Source organism: Syngnathus typhle, linkage group LG11 (genome assembly GCF_033458585.1).
Source record: "Syngnathus typhle isolate RoL2023-S1 ecotype Sweden linkage group LG11, RoL_Styp_1.0, whole genome shotgun sequence".
NCBI lineage: Eukaryota > Metazoa > Chordata > Actinopteri > Syngnathiformes > Syngnathidae > Syngnathus > Syngnathus typhle.
The window spans coordinates 7,814,557-7,832,696 of NC_083748.1; the positions used below are offsets into that span (position 1 = coordinate 7,814,557).

General features: G+C 43.1%; 1 protein-coding gene across 7 annotated transcripts in view; it reads right to left on the reverse strand.

Moving 5' to 3' along the window:
- The window catches only part of foxp4 (forkhead box P4), a 70,626-nt gene that overhangs the window by 42,118 nt on the left and 10,368 nt on the right, over positions 1-18,140 (reverse strand). For all 7 annotated transcript variants that reach the window (XM_061291410.1, XM_061291409.1, XM_061291408.1 and 4 more), the window contains one exon: positions 65-244. In XM_061291410.1, coding sequence (XP_061147394.1) covers positions 65-235 — 171 coding nt within the window. In that variant the 5' untranslated portion in view covers positions 236-244. The remainder of the gene's footprint in view (positions 1-64; positions 245-18,140) is intronic.

The following is an 18,140-nucleotide window of genomic DNA, read 5'->3' on the forward strand; positions in this document are numbered from 1 at the left end:
GTGGGTCGTCTTTTAACTTGACGATCACGATTAGATAGACGCGTAGGGGAATGCACGCACACACCTGTTGCTGTTGCAGGTGCAGTAGATCGACCGGGCTGATTTCTCCATTTACGTCGCCGTTAGACCCGCCCTCTCTCCCTCCTCCGCCGTCTGATTGGCTGCTGAGGCTGCTGACTCCGTTCTGGCCGGACGGTGTCGTTCGAATGGTCTCAGAGGCTGATTCCACCATCATCACTGGCACCTGGTGGTGGACAAACAGGACAGGATGGGACGGGAGTGGGGGGGGGGGGGCAATATGGATTAAACAAACGCAACCTGGACAGTTTTCCACAGAAATCACACTCCTATCTGAGAGTGTAAACAAGTCTGGAAGCTAAAGCAAACACACGGCGAGATAGACAAGTGAATTGTGTGCGCGCTCATGTGAGTGCGTGTGCATTTTGTGCAAAAGGGCTTTTTGGTCATGAACCACCCACGCACAAGTAGCCACAAAGCGACACCTGAAGCAAGACTTTTTGTCTGCATGTAGATGTGTGCGTCTGGGAGCGTACGCGCGGATTAGGATCAGACAGGCAGCAAATCTAAACTGACAAGGCTGCTAATACCCTGCGATATAGTTAAATAAAACACGCATTTCTCCAATAATCAGAGGTGGCATGTGTGCGCCGTGTGTGAGCCATGAGCAGGTTGCTCTTTGACAAGGCTTGTTTGAAGCACCTTCATAGGGCCTCTCTAATTAGAGCGCCCTCCTTCTACAAAACTAGACAAAACGTGCCGTTCCTGGATGTGTTGTTGTTTTTGAGAAACAACGCCTTGCAAACACACGGGGCATATTTGCCATCGTTAGGGAGCGCGAGCGTGGGAGTGCCGAGACGCACGCTCGCACACTCACGCACACACGAGCGCGTCGGTATAGCTCACACAACGCGGCTAATACAAAACAAAACAAAGCTTCACGCAAGCACGCTAGCTGCAAACTCCTAATGACAAGCTCAATCTCGCCTTTCTACTTTCTGCAGTTTTTAGAAATTAACACACGGCAGACGAGCGTTAGATGGAAACTTCAGATGCGCTCGTTTTGTGGGTACACAAAATGCCACGGAGACTTTCTATCCAACGAGCTCTGTGGGATTGTGTGTTTGTGCGCCGGCTTTTAGAACAGCGGAAGGTGTTCCTTCTGTGGAAATAATAAAAGACATTTCATCAGAGATTCCAACTTTCTTTGCCTCTGAGGCAATGTGTGTGTGTGTTGTGTGTGTTTGTGTGCGCACATTGTCATTGTGAAAGTGTGACAGCAGGTGAGGTTAAGATAACACACGAGCAGCCCCCATTAAGGGGATGTTGCCAGTTGCTTGCTGGGGGACCGAGGCCTAAATGTGTTATTGTGCAGGTGGCAATGATGCAAGTTGAAAGGGTCAACGTTTTCAGTTTTTTCCCATCTTGTGGCAGAACCACATAGTATTATCCAAACACTGGATTTTACTTGTGCCGTGTCATACTTGCTGATCAACAGCAGCACTGGGATTTTTTGATAAATAGTCAAAACTGATTTTTGACCATGGAAACAGATCGGGAGTTTTGTGGTGACGATAATGCTGCTTAACAACTACAACATCTGTTGAGGAAAAAATTAAAGGCTCAATTACAGACAGATTGTGTAACCACAAGATGAAGTCACCAGTCACGCTTTTAATGAAAGTTGATCAATGCCAACTACATGTGTGAACTGATACTGCAATTTGGAATTGTTGTCACCATTCCAGCTGTCCGTGCATTCTCTTGCTACCACGATGGCTAACTTGCTTTAGAGACCTTGCAACCAATTAGATCTTTGAAAAAATCTAGTTTCTTTCCATGTCAGACAAATGCATGGTTGGTTCAGGTTTTCGAGATACATTTATTTGCAAATTATTGATTTTAATTGAATTGAATTCTACCATCTGAACGTATCCCTTAATTATCAAATGTGACTAAAAAGCGTAAAATTATCTGTTAAAATATCATTGTGAATTACCTGATGTGTTAAATAATCCATCAACTAAACTTCCCCCAAAAAGTAGCTTGAATTGTAGTGGTCTATTAAAACAATTGCAAATGTTAATGAAATAAAATTGTTTAGAAATGTGCTCTCGTAATGTCGCGGTTGAGAAGAACAAGGTGCTAACAGTCTGGTCAAGAATTCCTCTTTAATAAGCAGTCACTTGAAAAGCATAAATCAAGACTGCGGCACTTCCTAACCCTCCCCTCCAGCTGCTGACACCCATCCGCCCGGGATGTTAAAACTAAGACGTCGAACGTTATTGTGACATTTAAAACTAGTCACTTAATCTCCAACCTCAAGCATCTCTCCCGCTTCTACGCGAACCCCTACTCGGCCAAACTCCTCCCCGAGGTAATACGAAGCATAGTGACGAGCGATCACCACTGACTTTGTAGCGAGCGACAAAACTCTTGGCGTCATCAGGCGTCTCACTGAGCATGAATCACCCGGGCCGCCAGTCGGGCCCGCACGGCGCCGTAATGTACTGCACGCCCATCTGTTGCTAACGCTTCCTCATTGACCTCATTAGCAATATGCTGCGGAGATAGAGCTCACAGGTGGACAGGGACCTAATGGGGAAGTGAGCACATAACCTGTCTTTCACACACACACACGTACAGTCAATGTGCTCTGACGCTCCAAAGGGTGTGTACTCTGTCATATCCTGTTAATGGGTGTATATAAGCTGGTGTAATGGAGGTCGGGGAAAAGGCAGGGGCATAAATCTAGCCTGAAGTCTTTGATTAGGTCTATGATGCACACACACACCCACACAGACATGCACATAACTGGAGGTTCAAGTGCTTCTGGCAGCGACTAGGAGCGGCTCGTGAAAAAGGCCTGCCCGGACGTGCCGAGCGCACTCTGTCTGCGCGTCGTCGTCTTCTTCACCGCGCTATAAGATCCCACCCCCTCGAGCTTGAACCTCTGACCTGAGAGTGTGTGCGGAAGAGACATTCCCACCGTAGCCTGAGGGGACGCAGCGAGAGGGATGGAAAGATGAGGCAAGGCTGATCAGAGAGATAGAGAAAAGGGGCGGGGGGGGGTCTGTCTAATTGGGATTGAGAAAATAAGACTCAACATGTTCCTGATGACACCTAGCTTTTGTACTGTAATAGATTAGCTCACAGCCGGGTTGCATATGTGTATACGGATGTGACTGCAGTGATTGATGAACACAGACCGGTCCTGTTTTGACACGTTGCCTATTCAGATGTTCCCGAAAAGATTGCCCTCATAATCAGCCAAACTCTTGACTGATCCTTCCCACTGCTGCCGGGGGGGAGTGGTGGTGTGGGGGAGTGTTGGGTAAGGGGGGTTCAAACAACTTCAATGCCCAGCGAGCGGCTACACTCTGTGGCTTTGTTAGCGGGATTGGCTCTGTCAGATTCCTCCTGGTCAGCGCTCATCACTACTCCTAAAGCAAGTTCACTCCGAGTTTGTTGTCAGAGCAAAGGCACAACTGAGAGAGTTGTGTACAGTGTGTATTTATGCGCGCATCTGTGTTTACAGCAGCTTAGTGAGATAATAAGTCTTTATCATGTTATGCCTCATGTGGGAATATTTCCAGCGGTCCCAGAACGCCTGTTCTGTTTCCTCCGCCTTGCATCAGCTCACAGGAACGCTGCTTATTAGGCAAAGAAGTGAGGGAATAAGTGTGGGAGGGAGGGAGTGAGAGCGGAGGAGGTAAAGGGGGAGGGAAAATGTCTGTACCAGTATGTGCACTCCATCCAATCTACTTTCATCCTACTCTTGAATCATTTGTCTTTCCCTGCCTGCGGTTGCGCCCGGTAACTAGTGGCAGGTTCAACCCTGGAAAACATTAAAGTTCTCCCCCTGAAATAGAATCCATATAGGTTACGTGTATAATCTTTCATTGCTCAATCTGTTTTTCTGAGCAAGTAAGACAAGAAATGTGCAAAATTGAAGGAGTCTGTGTTGACGTTGAATGTACGGCATACATGTTTCCCATTCCGTTAAGATGACAGGTGTTTCTTTCTTGCATCCTGCTTGCTGTCAGCGTCCACTAATGTCTTTCCGTGAAAAAAAGACACATTCAGGATTTCTGGAAATCCCAACTCAGTTTTCCTGTAACTCATCATTTAGAGATATTTTACACACCCATAGTCTCAACTAAATAAACCGCGGACGACACCTGCCCTCGCCCACTCCCTCGAGGATTCTGTTCTTGCCCCAATCGCTAGAAACAAACCCACCAATCAAGTCTGGCTCGTCCAATGATATCAAGTGTGACACACGCAACTCCAAACGCCGAGAGCACACATTGAACTTGTTGACTAAAAAGATTTTTGACTACATTTGCATTTGTGTCAAAGCACCTATGAATGTTCCAATAACAAAGCAGGCTTGCATAATCCTGGTTTCAGGGCTTGAGACGGACCTCCGGTACTGTGTATTCTGCTACTTAAAGATATTTGACTATTTCAATAATGACTGAAAGAAATACAGATTAGTTTCATGCGTTTTTAGGGTGTGACCCAAAATAAATGTAACGATGAAAATACTACACATTATTTCGTTTTTGTATGCTTCGAGTTCATCCCAATCCACATTAAAGGAACAGTGAGCAATATTTAGCAGCACAAGAGAAACTTTCCCAATGACAATTTAGACCACTAAAGTAAAAAACACATACTATAGCTCAATATTTCAAATCCGGCCTAACACAATACATAAGGAGTACAAACTGAAAGCAACCAAGGGTAGAAGGAATATCTGGCCGGCATATCCGAGCAGACTATTAGTTTTGATATAAGGAGTGACGAGGTCATGAAGGAAGCAATAACACACTCTTTCAAGCGTGCACACACACATGGCTCCATATCATCACTTTCTTCCTCCGAATCTGGTCGTGAACACAAATTATGCATGCCCGAGGCAGGTAAACTTCAAACGCACACTAAAGCTAACAGGCTAACGGCAGTGCTCCGGGCCACTCTGGCTACGTTCCAACAGGTTGGCAAACATCGAACAGCTCAGGCTGGATGTCTGCGGTTGCCCTGGCCTCGCTCCAGTGCTAACAGGTGAGCGCTATTATCACACACGTAGTCCCGTCGTCACATGCGGGCCAATATCTGCGAGCCAGCGACTGGATGGCTTCAAAGTGCAACGTCAGGTATGGCAGAAGCTGGCCTGGACTTTAATCCGAACTAGGGTGCTCAACTAAGACGCAAAAAAAAAAAAGTCATGAAAATTGAATCAGACTGAAAGCGGCTTTTATCTGTGCATTTGTGTGCATGGTGTATTTTTGTGAAGACAAAGTCCCTGTTTACAGAGCCCATAAAGATTAGCCTCCCTCGGTCAGGTGGGTTCTGGAGCCATAGGTAAACACGCAGAGCATTCCGCACCCATGAGATCGCTTGGCGTGTGTGTGTATGTTTGTGTGACCGGGGCAAACATACACTCTTGGGCCCTTCCTTCATAGAGCAGTAAGTGATTTACCAGCTCGACGGCCACTGTCGGTTTAAAACAGTGACTACAGAAACAAAGGTACACACAAATATTTGTAGAAGGAACGGACTTCATGCACACCTCATTTATCTGAGGTTTTTGCACATTCCAAAAGAGGTAAAGTTCATGTGTAAAGTGATCATGAGGATGAAAATGGAAAAACAAAAAGAAAGTTCCCCTTCATCTTACCAGAGAAGTAAACGGAGGTCAGGTTCATGCTCAGAGTGGTGGAAGAAAGGTGAGGCGGCGGAGGAATGAAGGGCTGAGAAAAAGGCCGTGTGCCTTTATTTGGATGTGAAAGCAGCTGAGCAATTAGCCGCCGCGTCCTGAGAGAGCGCTTTATTAGGATGACCTTCAACTGTGATGGAAGGAAGGCAAGGAGGGAGAGCGAAGGGAAGGGGGTGATGTTGGCTGAGGAAAAGAAATTCTGATGAAACTCGGCCACTCAGGAATATAGAAGTTGAAATGGTGGAGTGTGGGCTAAGAAAGACATTAGGAGAGATGCGTTTCAATCTTTGAACAACAGCACTAGACATGGTCAATATAATTGATGAATTGATCATTAAAAATTCTGTAGATTGTCATTGAATGTTCTGCATAGTATGAAAAAATAAAAATGCAAATATGTGAATTCTCGGGTACTGAATTGTGGATATGTAGGTGGATATGTAGACTATAGGTTTTAGTTGTAATACCACCAATTACCACTAGATGACATAAATGTCTCAGTTGCACTTATAGAGTCAATTTCAATATTTTTTATATTTAAAAAATATTAAAAAATATACAAATATTTAAAAAGATATATATGTTTTTTTGAATTACTTCTTGCATGTGACGTTCGTTTCTTGTTCAGCTTTATGCCATCTTTGAATGGTAATTTTGCTCCAATTTATTTATTTAATGGTCATTTCTGCTCCGTACCACAACTGCATGCAAGCAGTAGTTCAGAACATTCTGAAAAAAAAAGCTAAAATAAATGACTAAAACAAATGCCAATCAAGGAAATTTAGTCAACTGCTCCAAGTTCTGCAGTCCATCATTTATTTTGCAAAACTTTAAACATAAAAATGGATTCCTACCTGAGCTATATGAATCCCACGGAACAAAGGAACACTTAAATTAGATATGAAAATTCATATTTCCTTCCGTGAAAGCATTAAATTGCGGAAGAGATAAAAAGAAGAACTTTATTTGCCAAGGAGGCCCATTCCCTGCCTTTAGGTGACACAATTTATGATCAGAATTTGCATTACAAGGACAATGAGTCGAGTAGATTTAATATCACCTACGCAGGGGCGACGGCAGTCATAAAGTGTTACAAAGGATTTAAAACAGTGCGGTGTATATAAATAAATAAATATCAAAGTGGACATAATATAATATTATACGCGGGGCTTTCAAGTCGGGGCACTTTGCATTTCTCAGTTAATTAATAGATTGGATCAGAGCAAGTTTAATCAAATATAATTGAATAAGAGCACAGTAAAAAAAAAAAAAAAAAGAAAAACAGGCCAGACGTTAAAAGGAGACATGGAGAGGAAATGATAGCATGTCCACTTTTCAAATTAATTGAATTTCACTACTTTTGAACTTGGACCAAGCTGAGGTAATTAATTGACATGCTATCCAAAAGTAGTAAAACAAGATAATATCGCGCACTGTGCACAAATAACAGTCTCAGACAAGCATGGAAAGTAAAAATCAACACCAACTAAAGACGACTCAATATAACTTGTTAGTTTTCTGCTCCTCTAGCTCTTTTCGTCACTTTTTTTTAGTCTCACATTGCACATATTATACTGCATTATATTATAAGATGAATAATTTCGTAGCCGTTTCTCATTGCATTAAAAAAATGACTTCTTTATAATTCATCACAGAATGGGAAGGAAAGAAAATCTTTGTTATATAGTGACAAGCATCCTAATTAAAAAGTAAAAGGAACACTGAGAGTAGTCGAACTAATTTGGAACATACTAATATTAATAGAATAATTTATGGCGCTGTATAAATAAATTAATAGAGTAATTCGTTTGAAAAAAGCGATGGTTTCCGTTCAATTTAAGACAAAAAATAAAGTCAGCCTCTCAGACAAGGACATTAATAAGTGCTCTATCACCAGAACAGAAAAAGAAGCGACAAACTAAACACGCACTGCTCACTTTTAAAACACATCAATATTTCAACTCCTTGGTAAAAAATTGATGAGAAACACTTGTACTTCCTGCCTTGTTATTTTCATTTGCTGTTTAAGGACTTTTGATTGGGACGTTTGTGCACAATCTGCAAAATGCATTGCATTTTTTTACTTTTCAACCAGAATGATCTCCTGTATAAAAATAGATGAAGCTGTATAGCAGAATGTAAAAAAAAAAAAAATGCAGAGAAAGAGAGATAGGCAGACGTGGACGGGGTCATTACCATCCTTATTACTCCTCATTAAAATACAACTCTCACAAAGACATTATTCTACGTGCGCGTGTGTGTGAGCACAAGTGACCGGGCATGTGCATGCTTTCGGCGTTCCTGATGTGCACATGTGCGTCAATATCCAAAAGTGACAAAAAGGAACAATATAATTGGAGAAATGTACGCAGTAATAATAGGTATTCAGAAAATGATAATTCATATTAAACAGGGGTGCACAAAGTCAGCCTCATTTGCATGTTTTAGATTATATGCATTTCAAAAGTAATTTCCGCGGGGCATATGAATGACATTAATTCCCGGGCGGGTTCTGCTATAGACCTCAAACTATCAAACACTCAAACATTTAACAGATGAGGAAAAAGAAAAAAAAAAAAAAAAGAGGGAGCTTGTGCCTGGGCGAGGGGACGTTTCAAGGTTAAAGTGATTTATTTATTTATTTTCCTCCCTCAAAACTTTATTTAAAGTTGATCCACGGGTATTTGTTCAGATGTATGACTGTGCTTTCCGGTACCAGTCTGAGAAAGCCACTTCTCTTCCTATTCAGCAACGTTTCCTCAGCAAAGAGCCTGAATAAGTGTGACTCACAGTGAGTCATGTGCCCGCCGTGTCAGCTCCAGAGCCAGACAAGCAAAATCCAGCAAAGACGAGACTCCAGTCGCCCTACCAGAAGTGACCCCAACAGAGCGAAGGGAAAGGAAAAGTGATGAAAAAGGATGTGGTGAGCGAGGGGAGGGGCGGGACTGTGGACGAGCGGGAGACAGAGGTTTCCCTCTCATCGCCTGGCCGGGCTGAGAGGAAGACCCTGGGGCAGGAAACGGGTTGGATGAATGGATGATTCCAGTGGAAAAGTCAGAAATGCCACAGACAGCGCTCTTGTCTTATTAGGGAGTCTGGTTTCAAACGACATTCGAAACACTCGCTGGATATATGTGTCTGTCATATTCCGTGATGCGCATCAAGGCTAATGCTAATGTGTGCCTATTGTTTGTGGCTTGGCTTTGTCAATAAACAGAGCTGCTGCTGCTATTGCGAGTCACTTAGCATGTTATTATCCCATTAAGAATTGATGCTTTCTGTACAAAAGCATTAAACTGGTTTGTTTGCCAGTGTAATGCTTTACACACAAAACCACAAAGCACACACAAGAAAAAAATAAATAAAAACAGAGTGGATTAAGTTAGGCCGGGTCCACCGATTTATGTTATGCCTTATAAGATGAGCCCATCTTTTGGTCTGAGGTGTGTTAAGTGTGGATTTGTTCTGATAAGAAAACCAACAATTTTGAATATCAATATTTATAACCAATTCACATCTGGGGACATCGAACATCTCCTCGAAATATCTGACTGTATTTAATGCCGCCAATTGTGAACGAGATCAGAATACAGCCGATAAAAGCGCCCTGACTGTCAATTGGTCAAACAGTTCTTTTTGTTCAATTTCAGAAGGTCCAGATATTTTCGTAGCTATACGCATGACCATTTGGCGTAAAAATCGCCACGTTGTTTTTCCTTTTCGAGCCATATCTAATTTACCGTGTTTGGGAATCTTGCCCTTCTGGGCGCACCTGACAATCTGGTGACAGAAAGTAGACTTTAGACCAGGTAAAAGCAGGTCTAAGTTGTGGCGCGATTTTGGTGAATTTGTACTGGGCGCAGGAAGACAGATTCTGCACTCTGATATGTTATATCATCCTATTTCTTTCCTTAATATGATATCAGTGTTCGTCTGAAACACGGAATGTATCGTTATTACAATTATCGTCATTAATCGACTTTTAAAAAAGGAGGGCTTTGGTAAGGTTCCAAAGCTGTTACGTGCAAACCAGCATTATAGTTTTAACGTCCGTCCTATCTCTCATTACCGCCATTCGTGGCAGTCGGTGATTTTATGGAATGTGACTTCAGAGAGTACAAAACGAGAATGTGGAGGGCAAGAGAACAGATCTCCGGGTCAGTGAAAGAAGGGATAACGTGAGCCTGGGAAACATGTTTGTTTCCTCACTTTTTCTCTTTCATATTGTTCCCAGCCAGTCAAAGCGGATCTGTTCATCCGACACACAAGAGGAGGACGTAAAGAGGATTAGAGTGTGTAAGACACAAATCATTACACACACACACACAAGTGTGTTCATATACAGCCAAAGCTTCAACGTGCCTTGAGGCAGCCATGTGGCGTACGTATTGAATAAGATGTGTCCGTCTTCACCAAATGACCAAAGAGGTGCACGGCCCGGAAGCGCTCTACTCGACTTTATCGATGCCGCCGCCGTTCGGCCTATTCAGCGGCAAAGAGCTTTCCCGCGGCTTCGGCCGGCCACACTCGATCGATGTTATGAGCAATGCGGACAAACTGCTGCTAAACAGACGGCCCTCGCCGCAGAGGTCCGCCACGGCGCTGGCTCCCCCGGGGTTAGATCGTTCCACTAATGGAGGTCTCTGCTGGGGCCCCGATGGCCCCTAACCACCAAACAGGCCCCAAGGACTCGCTTTGCCGTTCTCTTTTCAATCTCTTTCACCGTCATCCCTCCATTGTTTCTACAGCTACACAATTGTATTGACCTCAGCCTCAATGGACCGTCCACACTTCCTCGTTTGTCAAAAGCACAGAGGGCCCTCGGAACTCGACCGGGTTGACTCTTGAGCAACAAAAAAAAAACAGAATAGCGTAATTTTTCATCTCCAAGGTGGCGAACACGTTTTTTCAACGATTCAATTTAGCATGTACCACTGTAAAGTCCTAATGACTTTACAACAACAACAAAAATTCATTTGTACTTCAAAATATTTTAAAATTTCATACCACTTACATTATTGTTTCAATTGGCGCTTATTCCTTTTTTTTCCAACTTCAGAGGATCCGCATACAGAGCGTGCGTAGTGGCGGAAAATCTGTTTCGGGTATTTGAAGGGGTAAAACTCAAACCGGGCTCCCTTCCCGCAACACTCCTGATTAGTCACTCGCTTCGCCTTTGCATTTGTCTTATTTAATAACCGTGAAAGTAGCGAGAGGAGAAGAAAAGCAAACGCGCAATGGAAAGAACCGTCGCGTTTTGTCATTTGCGATTGTTTACCTTCCCCACTGCAAATTGATTTTTACATCTCCTCTTACTGGAATCTCTCTGCACTGGAGCGCCAAAACTGTCTGGCTTTGGACTCGGCTGCCAAGCCCGTCCTCCAGGCTTTATGAGCGAACTCTGGGGAGGACATTTCAGCCTTTCAACTCACAAGTCATTGCAATGATACAATACTGCTTTTGTCCTGACTCCTGACCACCTTTGTTGTTTTCTTTCTCCCTCTTCCAACCACCGCTTGCCTTCCTTTCTTCACGTCTCCTGCTTTTATGTCCTTCCATAAACCGGGCCTACTAGTATGTCTGCAAGCGGACAAGGTGGATTTTACAGATCAGAGGTGCCGTAGGACACACGCATACTGCAAGACAGTGGAGCTTCAAATACAGGCTAGGGTTACATTGTGGCGGTTGGGCGGTGCGCTGTGGTTCGGTTCTTCCTCGGTTCTGGTAGGACTGAGGTTTGCCTGCAGGGACCTCCAGTGAGTCAGGCGGCAGGCCTGAGCTAAACTAAGGCCGAGGCCGGGAATAGTCGGGCGGCGCTAATGGTGTGTTTGTAAGGGCGAAGCCAAACAAACAAGGTGACGTTTGAATCCAAGGAGAGGACCAGATGTTGCTCACGCACACACGGGACAAAATAAACTTGCGGTGAGGCAAGTACACCGTGTATATCTGGTACAGTCGTAGCATCAGCTGCCGCTAACATGTGTGTGTGTGGGTGTGTATGTGCTTATGCCAGCTGAAGTTCCACAATTTCTCACCACGTTCACACTAATGAGGAAAAAACGGCCAGAAAACCTCATCGGTAATTATTCCCCCAGGAGCAAGGTTTTCGACATGACCATCGTATGTAAACAAATACACACACACACACATAGTACAAGTGTGTATAGCATCCTGACAGCTGAAAAATCGCAAGGTAGAAATGTGTGCATGTGAGTGAAATGGAGCCTAATTATGGTTATGATATTATTTTGTGCATGTGTATGTGTGTGTTTGTGTGTGGACACGTGGTAAACAATCACTTAGAGCATTTTCCCCACAATTACAGCCTTCTCAACCTCGCCTACACAAAGCGCTTGAACTCACTCCAACCTCTTGTAGCGACAAATCCAAATGGAGCTTTGCCACACAAAATGTTTGCCTTGCTGCATTAATGTTTGCGCGCATGTACAGGATATGCCAAAGTGTGTGTGTGTGTGTGTCAGAGACAGATAATTGAGCAGCCATTAGGGTCAATATTTTTGCAAAATTGCTGTCTTTGTCACACGTTGACTCTCCTGCACTTAAAAGCGTATTTAATTCAACCAGGCTGCACACAAACTATTTGAAAAGTAAAGATGTGTGGCAAAATCCGGCAATCATTTTGTCGGCATAAAAGCGAATGGCTGGGCAAAGAGGCACATGGACACACACAAAACACACACACACACGTATATGCTCCCTGCCCAGTGTTTGTGGTGGCGCGGCACATCTGGTAACATCTGGATGTATTTTAGGAGTGTTTACATTTCCAAAAAGCTGAGAAAAAAAGAAAAAGTCAACCAAAAGACAGAACTTAGAAAAATACTGCAGGTACCAGAAGAATATCGAAGAAAGCAACTGGTCCCAGATGGTGGTTGTTTCCAACCTACCACAGTAGACGACGTCCACGCAGTGTTGCAACTATTTGTTCGGATCTCAAGCCAACAACAACTCACATTTGCGGTGCGCTAATTGGCAAACTACAGCCTCCCCTTTTTTGTGTGTGAGTGTGTGTGTGTGTGTGTGTGTGGGGGGGGGGGGGGGCTTTTGTCCCATCAAGCTTTCCTTACCTTAAATATTCCTGGTTGACAACCACTCTTACGCACTCAGCGCTGCACACAACTCAGCCATTCCCGCCAGCACATACACCCATCCGTTCCGACACACACGTACACACACACGAAAACAGCTGCATTTCCATTTTTCTTCCCCTAAATGACGAAAACACAAAAACAGTTGGACTTCATTCAGGCTAATCAAAGCTGACATGGAGTACAGCTCTTTGAGATGATGTCAGCAATGAGGGGAAACACACACACACGCACTTCGTCTATAGGATGTAATTTCAGTGACTGGGTGTAATTTACCAGTGTAAGTTGAAACCAAGTTGCCATTCCGGCAAAGTACAATATAAAGCATACATACTGAGACAAAGCATTTTTCGGGCGATATTTTTCGGTGGACAAAACACACAATCAGCCATATGGCCAGAGTATGCTAAAGATTTCATCGTATGTGAGCTGATACAAAACACATCTTAATTCATGCGGACTGACTTTTTGATTGGAGTCCCACACAAAGTGTCTTTGGGATCGTTCTAATCCCCTCAGGTATTCCACTTTCCCATGGCCCACCCTAACCTCTACTCGTACACACGCACACACTCACACACACACGCGCACACACACACAGGGGGGATTATTAAAGCAACCTCGTGGCACATGAAGGTTTCTGATGGATTTAACATCAGGAATGATTGTTAACTTTTAGCACTAAAAAGGCTTGGAGTGACTCCTGAGGAAAAAAAAAAAAAAAAGAGAAGAAAAGGGCGATCCGGCCAGACGCTCGGATCACATGACAACCGGGCCGCAGCTGCAAGGACCCCTGGGAAAACGGCCCATTGCCATCCCTCAGATCACGCCGAGTCGGGAGCCGAGCGGTAATGACGCCATGCGTCTATATCGGGTGTCCGCACCGAGACACCATTTAGCCGCAGAGTGGAATCCGCAGGAAAAAAAAAAAAAGGCATCACAGTCGAGTGGTAAAATAAAAATAAAAGTTAATCACCGTGAAATAGATTAAACCTATTAAGAGGAGCGTATGCTCAAGGTGACAGAAGAAATTAATTTGGCTCAACTATTGAGACCCTTACCTCCACCCCGCTATAGGATTTCTACCAAACTAATTATCACGCTCCACTTTCAGAAATAATAAGAAAAGTGCTTAATAGGTCCGGATTTACCCCTGCATTCATATGTCCATTTAACATCCCAGCTTTCATGCCCACACACTTCTGCCTTAATGCAATTTCACATTCATGATTTCAAATAGGCAAAGGACTTATATTTCAAGTGCTGTCAGGGTTAGAATATACAAGCGGGAATATTAAAACACTGTTAGGTTCACAGCCAGCACGCCGAGCCTGAGTGGCTGAACGAAGCGAAGGTAAAGATGTTCAATAATGTTTTTGTCACACTTGAGGACAAAGGAGAAAATGACAATGAAAGCGCAGCTATCTGATTAATCTTCCTCGCTGTATATTAATTTTCTCTCCTCGCTGATTTATGCCGGTTGGGATTTTAATTTTTAACCAGAGCACAGATAGGAAGAAGATCTACCAAGCCAGCAACTCAAGTCAGTTTATTTAGTCAGCCATTTGCCCCAATTAGAACAACATTCAAATGCAACTATTGTTTCATCTTAAGCATTATTTTACATTTTTATGTTTTCCACTTGCTTACGCACCACTCATTTGCATCGTAGCGCCCTGCGGCCATCAAGCAAATCTAAAGTGAAAAATGCAGGTTAGGCCAGTTTCATTATCAGAGCAATAAAAGTTAAGCACAGAATAAATAAATAAGGAGGCCGAACAAGCCCTTAAGATTGAGTTTATGTTTCATGATGTTTTTCATCACTTATTTATGCAATTCAATTAATCATTTCGGCTAGCTTTCGCTGAACAACACCCTTATGTTTTTCCACACATTTCCTTTAGAAAGCACGATTTGTTGCTCTCTGTTATCATGTGAAATTAATGCGGCTCTCATCTCGATGAATCTCATCAAATTAAACAAAGGAATAATTAGCATGAAATGCTGAGCTCCTGTCAAAATCAAGTTGCTGTCTTGTTTATTCTTTATTTTAGTTAACCCATCTTAAACTTTTTCTTCATTTTGATGCAAAATTAAATATGTCTGGGATTAATAACGTATTCAGAGATGAATGATGTTTTTTTTTCCACATAACTTTGGTGGAAGACACAAAAAGACAATGACTTGCTATTACCTCACACTGTAGAAAAAAAAAAGTTGGGTGAACTCAAACGTTCAAAGCAACACACTTGGATCAAATTTGAAGTTCTGCTGCTGTGAAAATCAATAATTCAACAAAGAATTTGCAACTTTATGTACCCCAACTTAAAGCTACAAGTAAAACTAACTCACCAAATTGTTATGAGCAAACAACTTTCTTATTTTTGTTGTGCTAACTAACATGGTCACCATAAATGTCAATAATCCATATTTGAAAGTTTTTCCATCTTAAATGACTGTTTCAGCCTCCCTAAAATACAACTTGTATTTTTTTACAGTGCGGAGAATTTTGATTAATGGACTAATAGCTACTAAAATAGCTTCAAAACTGTGGTACCATTAAAAAAAAAAAAAAGCCTCCTAAAACACACACACACACAACCTCAAACACAAGAATGATCATGTATGAAATAAAATGTGATGACTAAATGAGCACAAGCGCCTCTCCCTCACTGGTCAGTTGTTCCACTGTTAAACAGATGAGGCATACTTTCACACTTTTTCCAAAACTTTTTAACGGTGGCTTCTTGGCCTCTGCAGTCATGTCAGCATAGCGTCTATTAAAACCGCATGTGGGCCCGGCCCGGCCCGGCTCGCCGACACACACACGCACACGCACACCCTCTGCTTTTCAACACTGAACTTCTAACCTCTTCCTTCGCCGCCACATCTGGGCTTGGGCGGTAAAATGTCCCCTAACGTTCCCGCATAGTCGTCGTCAAAGTCTATAAAAATACACATTGAGGTGATCTCGATTCGATTCCCAAATATTGACTGCGTGTCAACGTCGTCATAGTGACCAATGCGGAGATAAAAGGTGAGTACCCAAAACCCCTCTGTGATATTTTGCGCCCAATTCACCGACTTTCCAAAATGCACACGTCGGAATGTTTCCATTAAACTACAGCCAGACTCACGTAACTCTAGCGGAGGCTTTAAATAAGCCGAGATAGCCATCAGGAAGATCTGATTTTACCCTGCCACCCGTACAAACACATGTAAAAGAAGACACAGTGGCACATTATTTAAAAAAAGACACCCCTGTCACACGCCGATGCGTATCTGGACAAGTCAGCCCGAGATAAAGTCACTTGACAACTACAGCAATCGATGGAAGTAATTTATTTACCTCGCAGGGCAATATCTGCTCTGTCTTCAGACAGCAGAGAGAAGCGGGAGATTTGGCAAGCGAGTGTGAGTGCTGTGTAAATTAATCTAGCAGCAGCCACATCCACAGCCTCGCATAAGTCCATAAAACAAGCGGAGGTTAAAGCAGCTCACATCATACGCACACGCAGCAGGCAAAGGTCCAACACCAAAACCACTTCTGCTAGAAACACAAGAGACATGAAACGTCATCTCGCTTCCATTACCGCCATCCCTGGATACTACTAAAACGTGAAAGTTAAGAGTTCTTTATTTCTCTTTCTTTCCATTCAAAAGCAACACGGCCGAGTGAGGCCCGTCCACGGCCCTTAACTTTAACTCAATGAAATAAAAGGCACTTAACTAAGCCTCAATGGTGCGCAACACACACACACAGACACGCACACACACTTATCCCCCACCTCCTCAGATGCTCATGAATATGCATTTCCATTGTGATTTATGCATCCCGGCGGGGGGGTGGGCCTATCTGAGCGCAGGGCCAACATACAGGTCAGCTCATTTGTAAATCAGTTGCCTATTTATGGATGTGTTTGGAGTGTTTATATGGAAAGGTAGGTGCACATTTGTGTGGATGTTTGCCGCTATAAATTGCTGCTTATTGGACAAGGTCAGTGTCCTAAAACAGACTCTTAATTAATGACGACTTCATCCTCCATATTTATTGATGTCTTTGGGTTGTGTTGTTTTTGTGTGCTTGTGTTAGTGTGTGTTCTACTTGTGCCAACCGGCGGTCTGACCCAGCACTTTGGAGCAGGAAGTTGCCTCGCTTTCTGACCTCTCTCATTATTCCCAGGAAAAAAAACGCCTAACCCTAACGCCTTTCTGTCAAGAATAGAGCCAATCCTGTGCGTTGGATTGGGGTTAGGGTTGGGGGGAAGTGTGACCAAAAAGTACACTAAAAGACGCCCAATGCTGTGTGCTTCCTCTTTGTGAACGTTCAGTCCTTGTTGCTCCGCCTCCTCCCACCTCCTCCGAACAACAGATTTTGGGCTAATAGGGCAGCTGCTGGTTACCCTGCCCCCCTTCTCTTAAAAGTCTGCTATGCTGCTCCCTTGCAAAAAAAAAAATAAAGCCCAGCAGGACATATGTTGTTTTCAAATTCTTATTGATGCGTCTGTGAATGGAAAAGTTGAAACCGTTGCTGATAGAAAAATGTTTAATGTGTCCAGTGTTTTTCTTGAGCTACCAGATACATTTTCGACTTTGCCAAGATCATCCAAACATTTTGGAAGGTTATACGAGTATGTATTGAATGGACAAACATTTGGTCTTGGGCCACTGTTAACTTTGAAGGTTTAGCAATGCCATAAAACTAAAAGGCCACAAAGGAGAGCGAGCTTTACTAATGTTTAACTATCAAGACAAAAGAAAACAATTCTTCCAGGCTTTGCATTTGGGTTGTTTGTTCATCTGTTCGTTAGTTAGGAGTTTAATGGAAGACGAATACCAGAGTGATGCTGTCAGTATAATTCAAGGGTGTGCCTCCTTATAATGGTCTCACATGGTAAAAAAAAAATAAACCCGTATCCAGGCCATGACCAAAATGGATGGCAACAGGTTGAAATGTAACTAGTTATTCCTTCACGCACCATTTCTAAACAAACCTTTGTGGACGTTGATTTTGCATTGAGTAAACTTATCGTGTCCTATTCGTTAATGTTTTGCGAGACATATTGACAGCGGTGAAAAGGGTCATTATAAAAAAAAAAGCAATTTGGCTCTGTATGACGATGGACTGGGTTTAGCACAATCTTTAAACTCAATGTAAAATAGAATATTTGGCCATTAAAATACCACATCAAATAAATAGCGTGGCTGACTAATGATGGCCAAAATATCCGATGACAGCATTTTGTAGACATCGCTATCTGTTGCATAACACTCAAACATCATCCAAA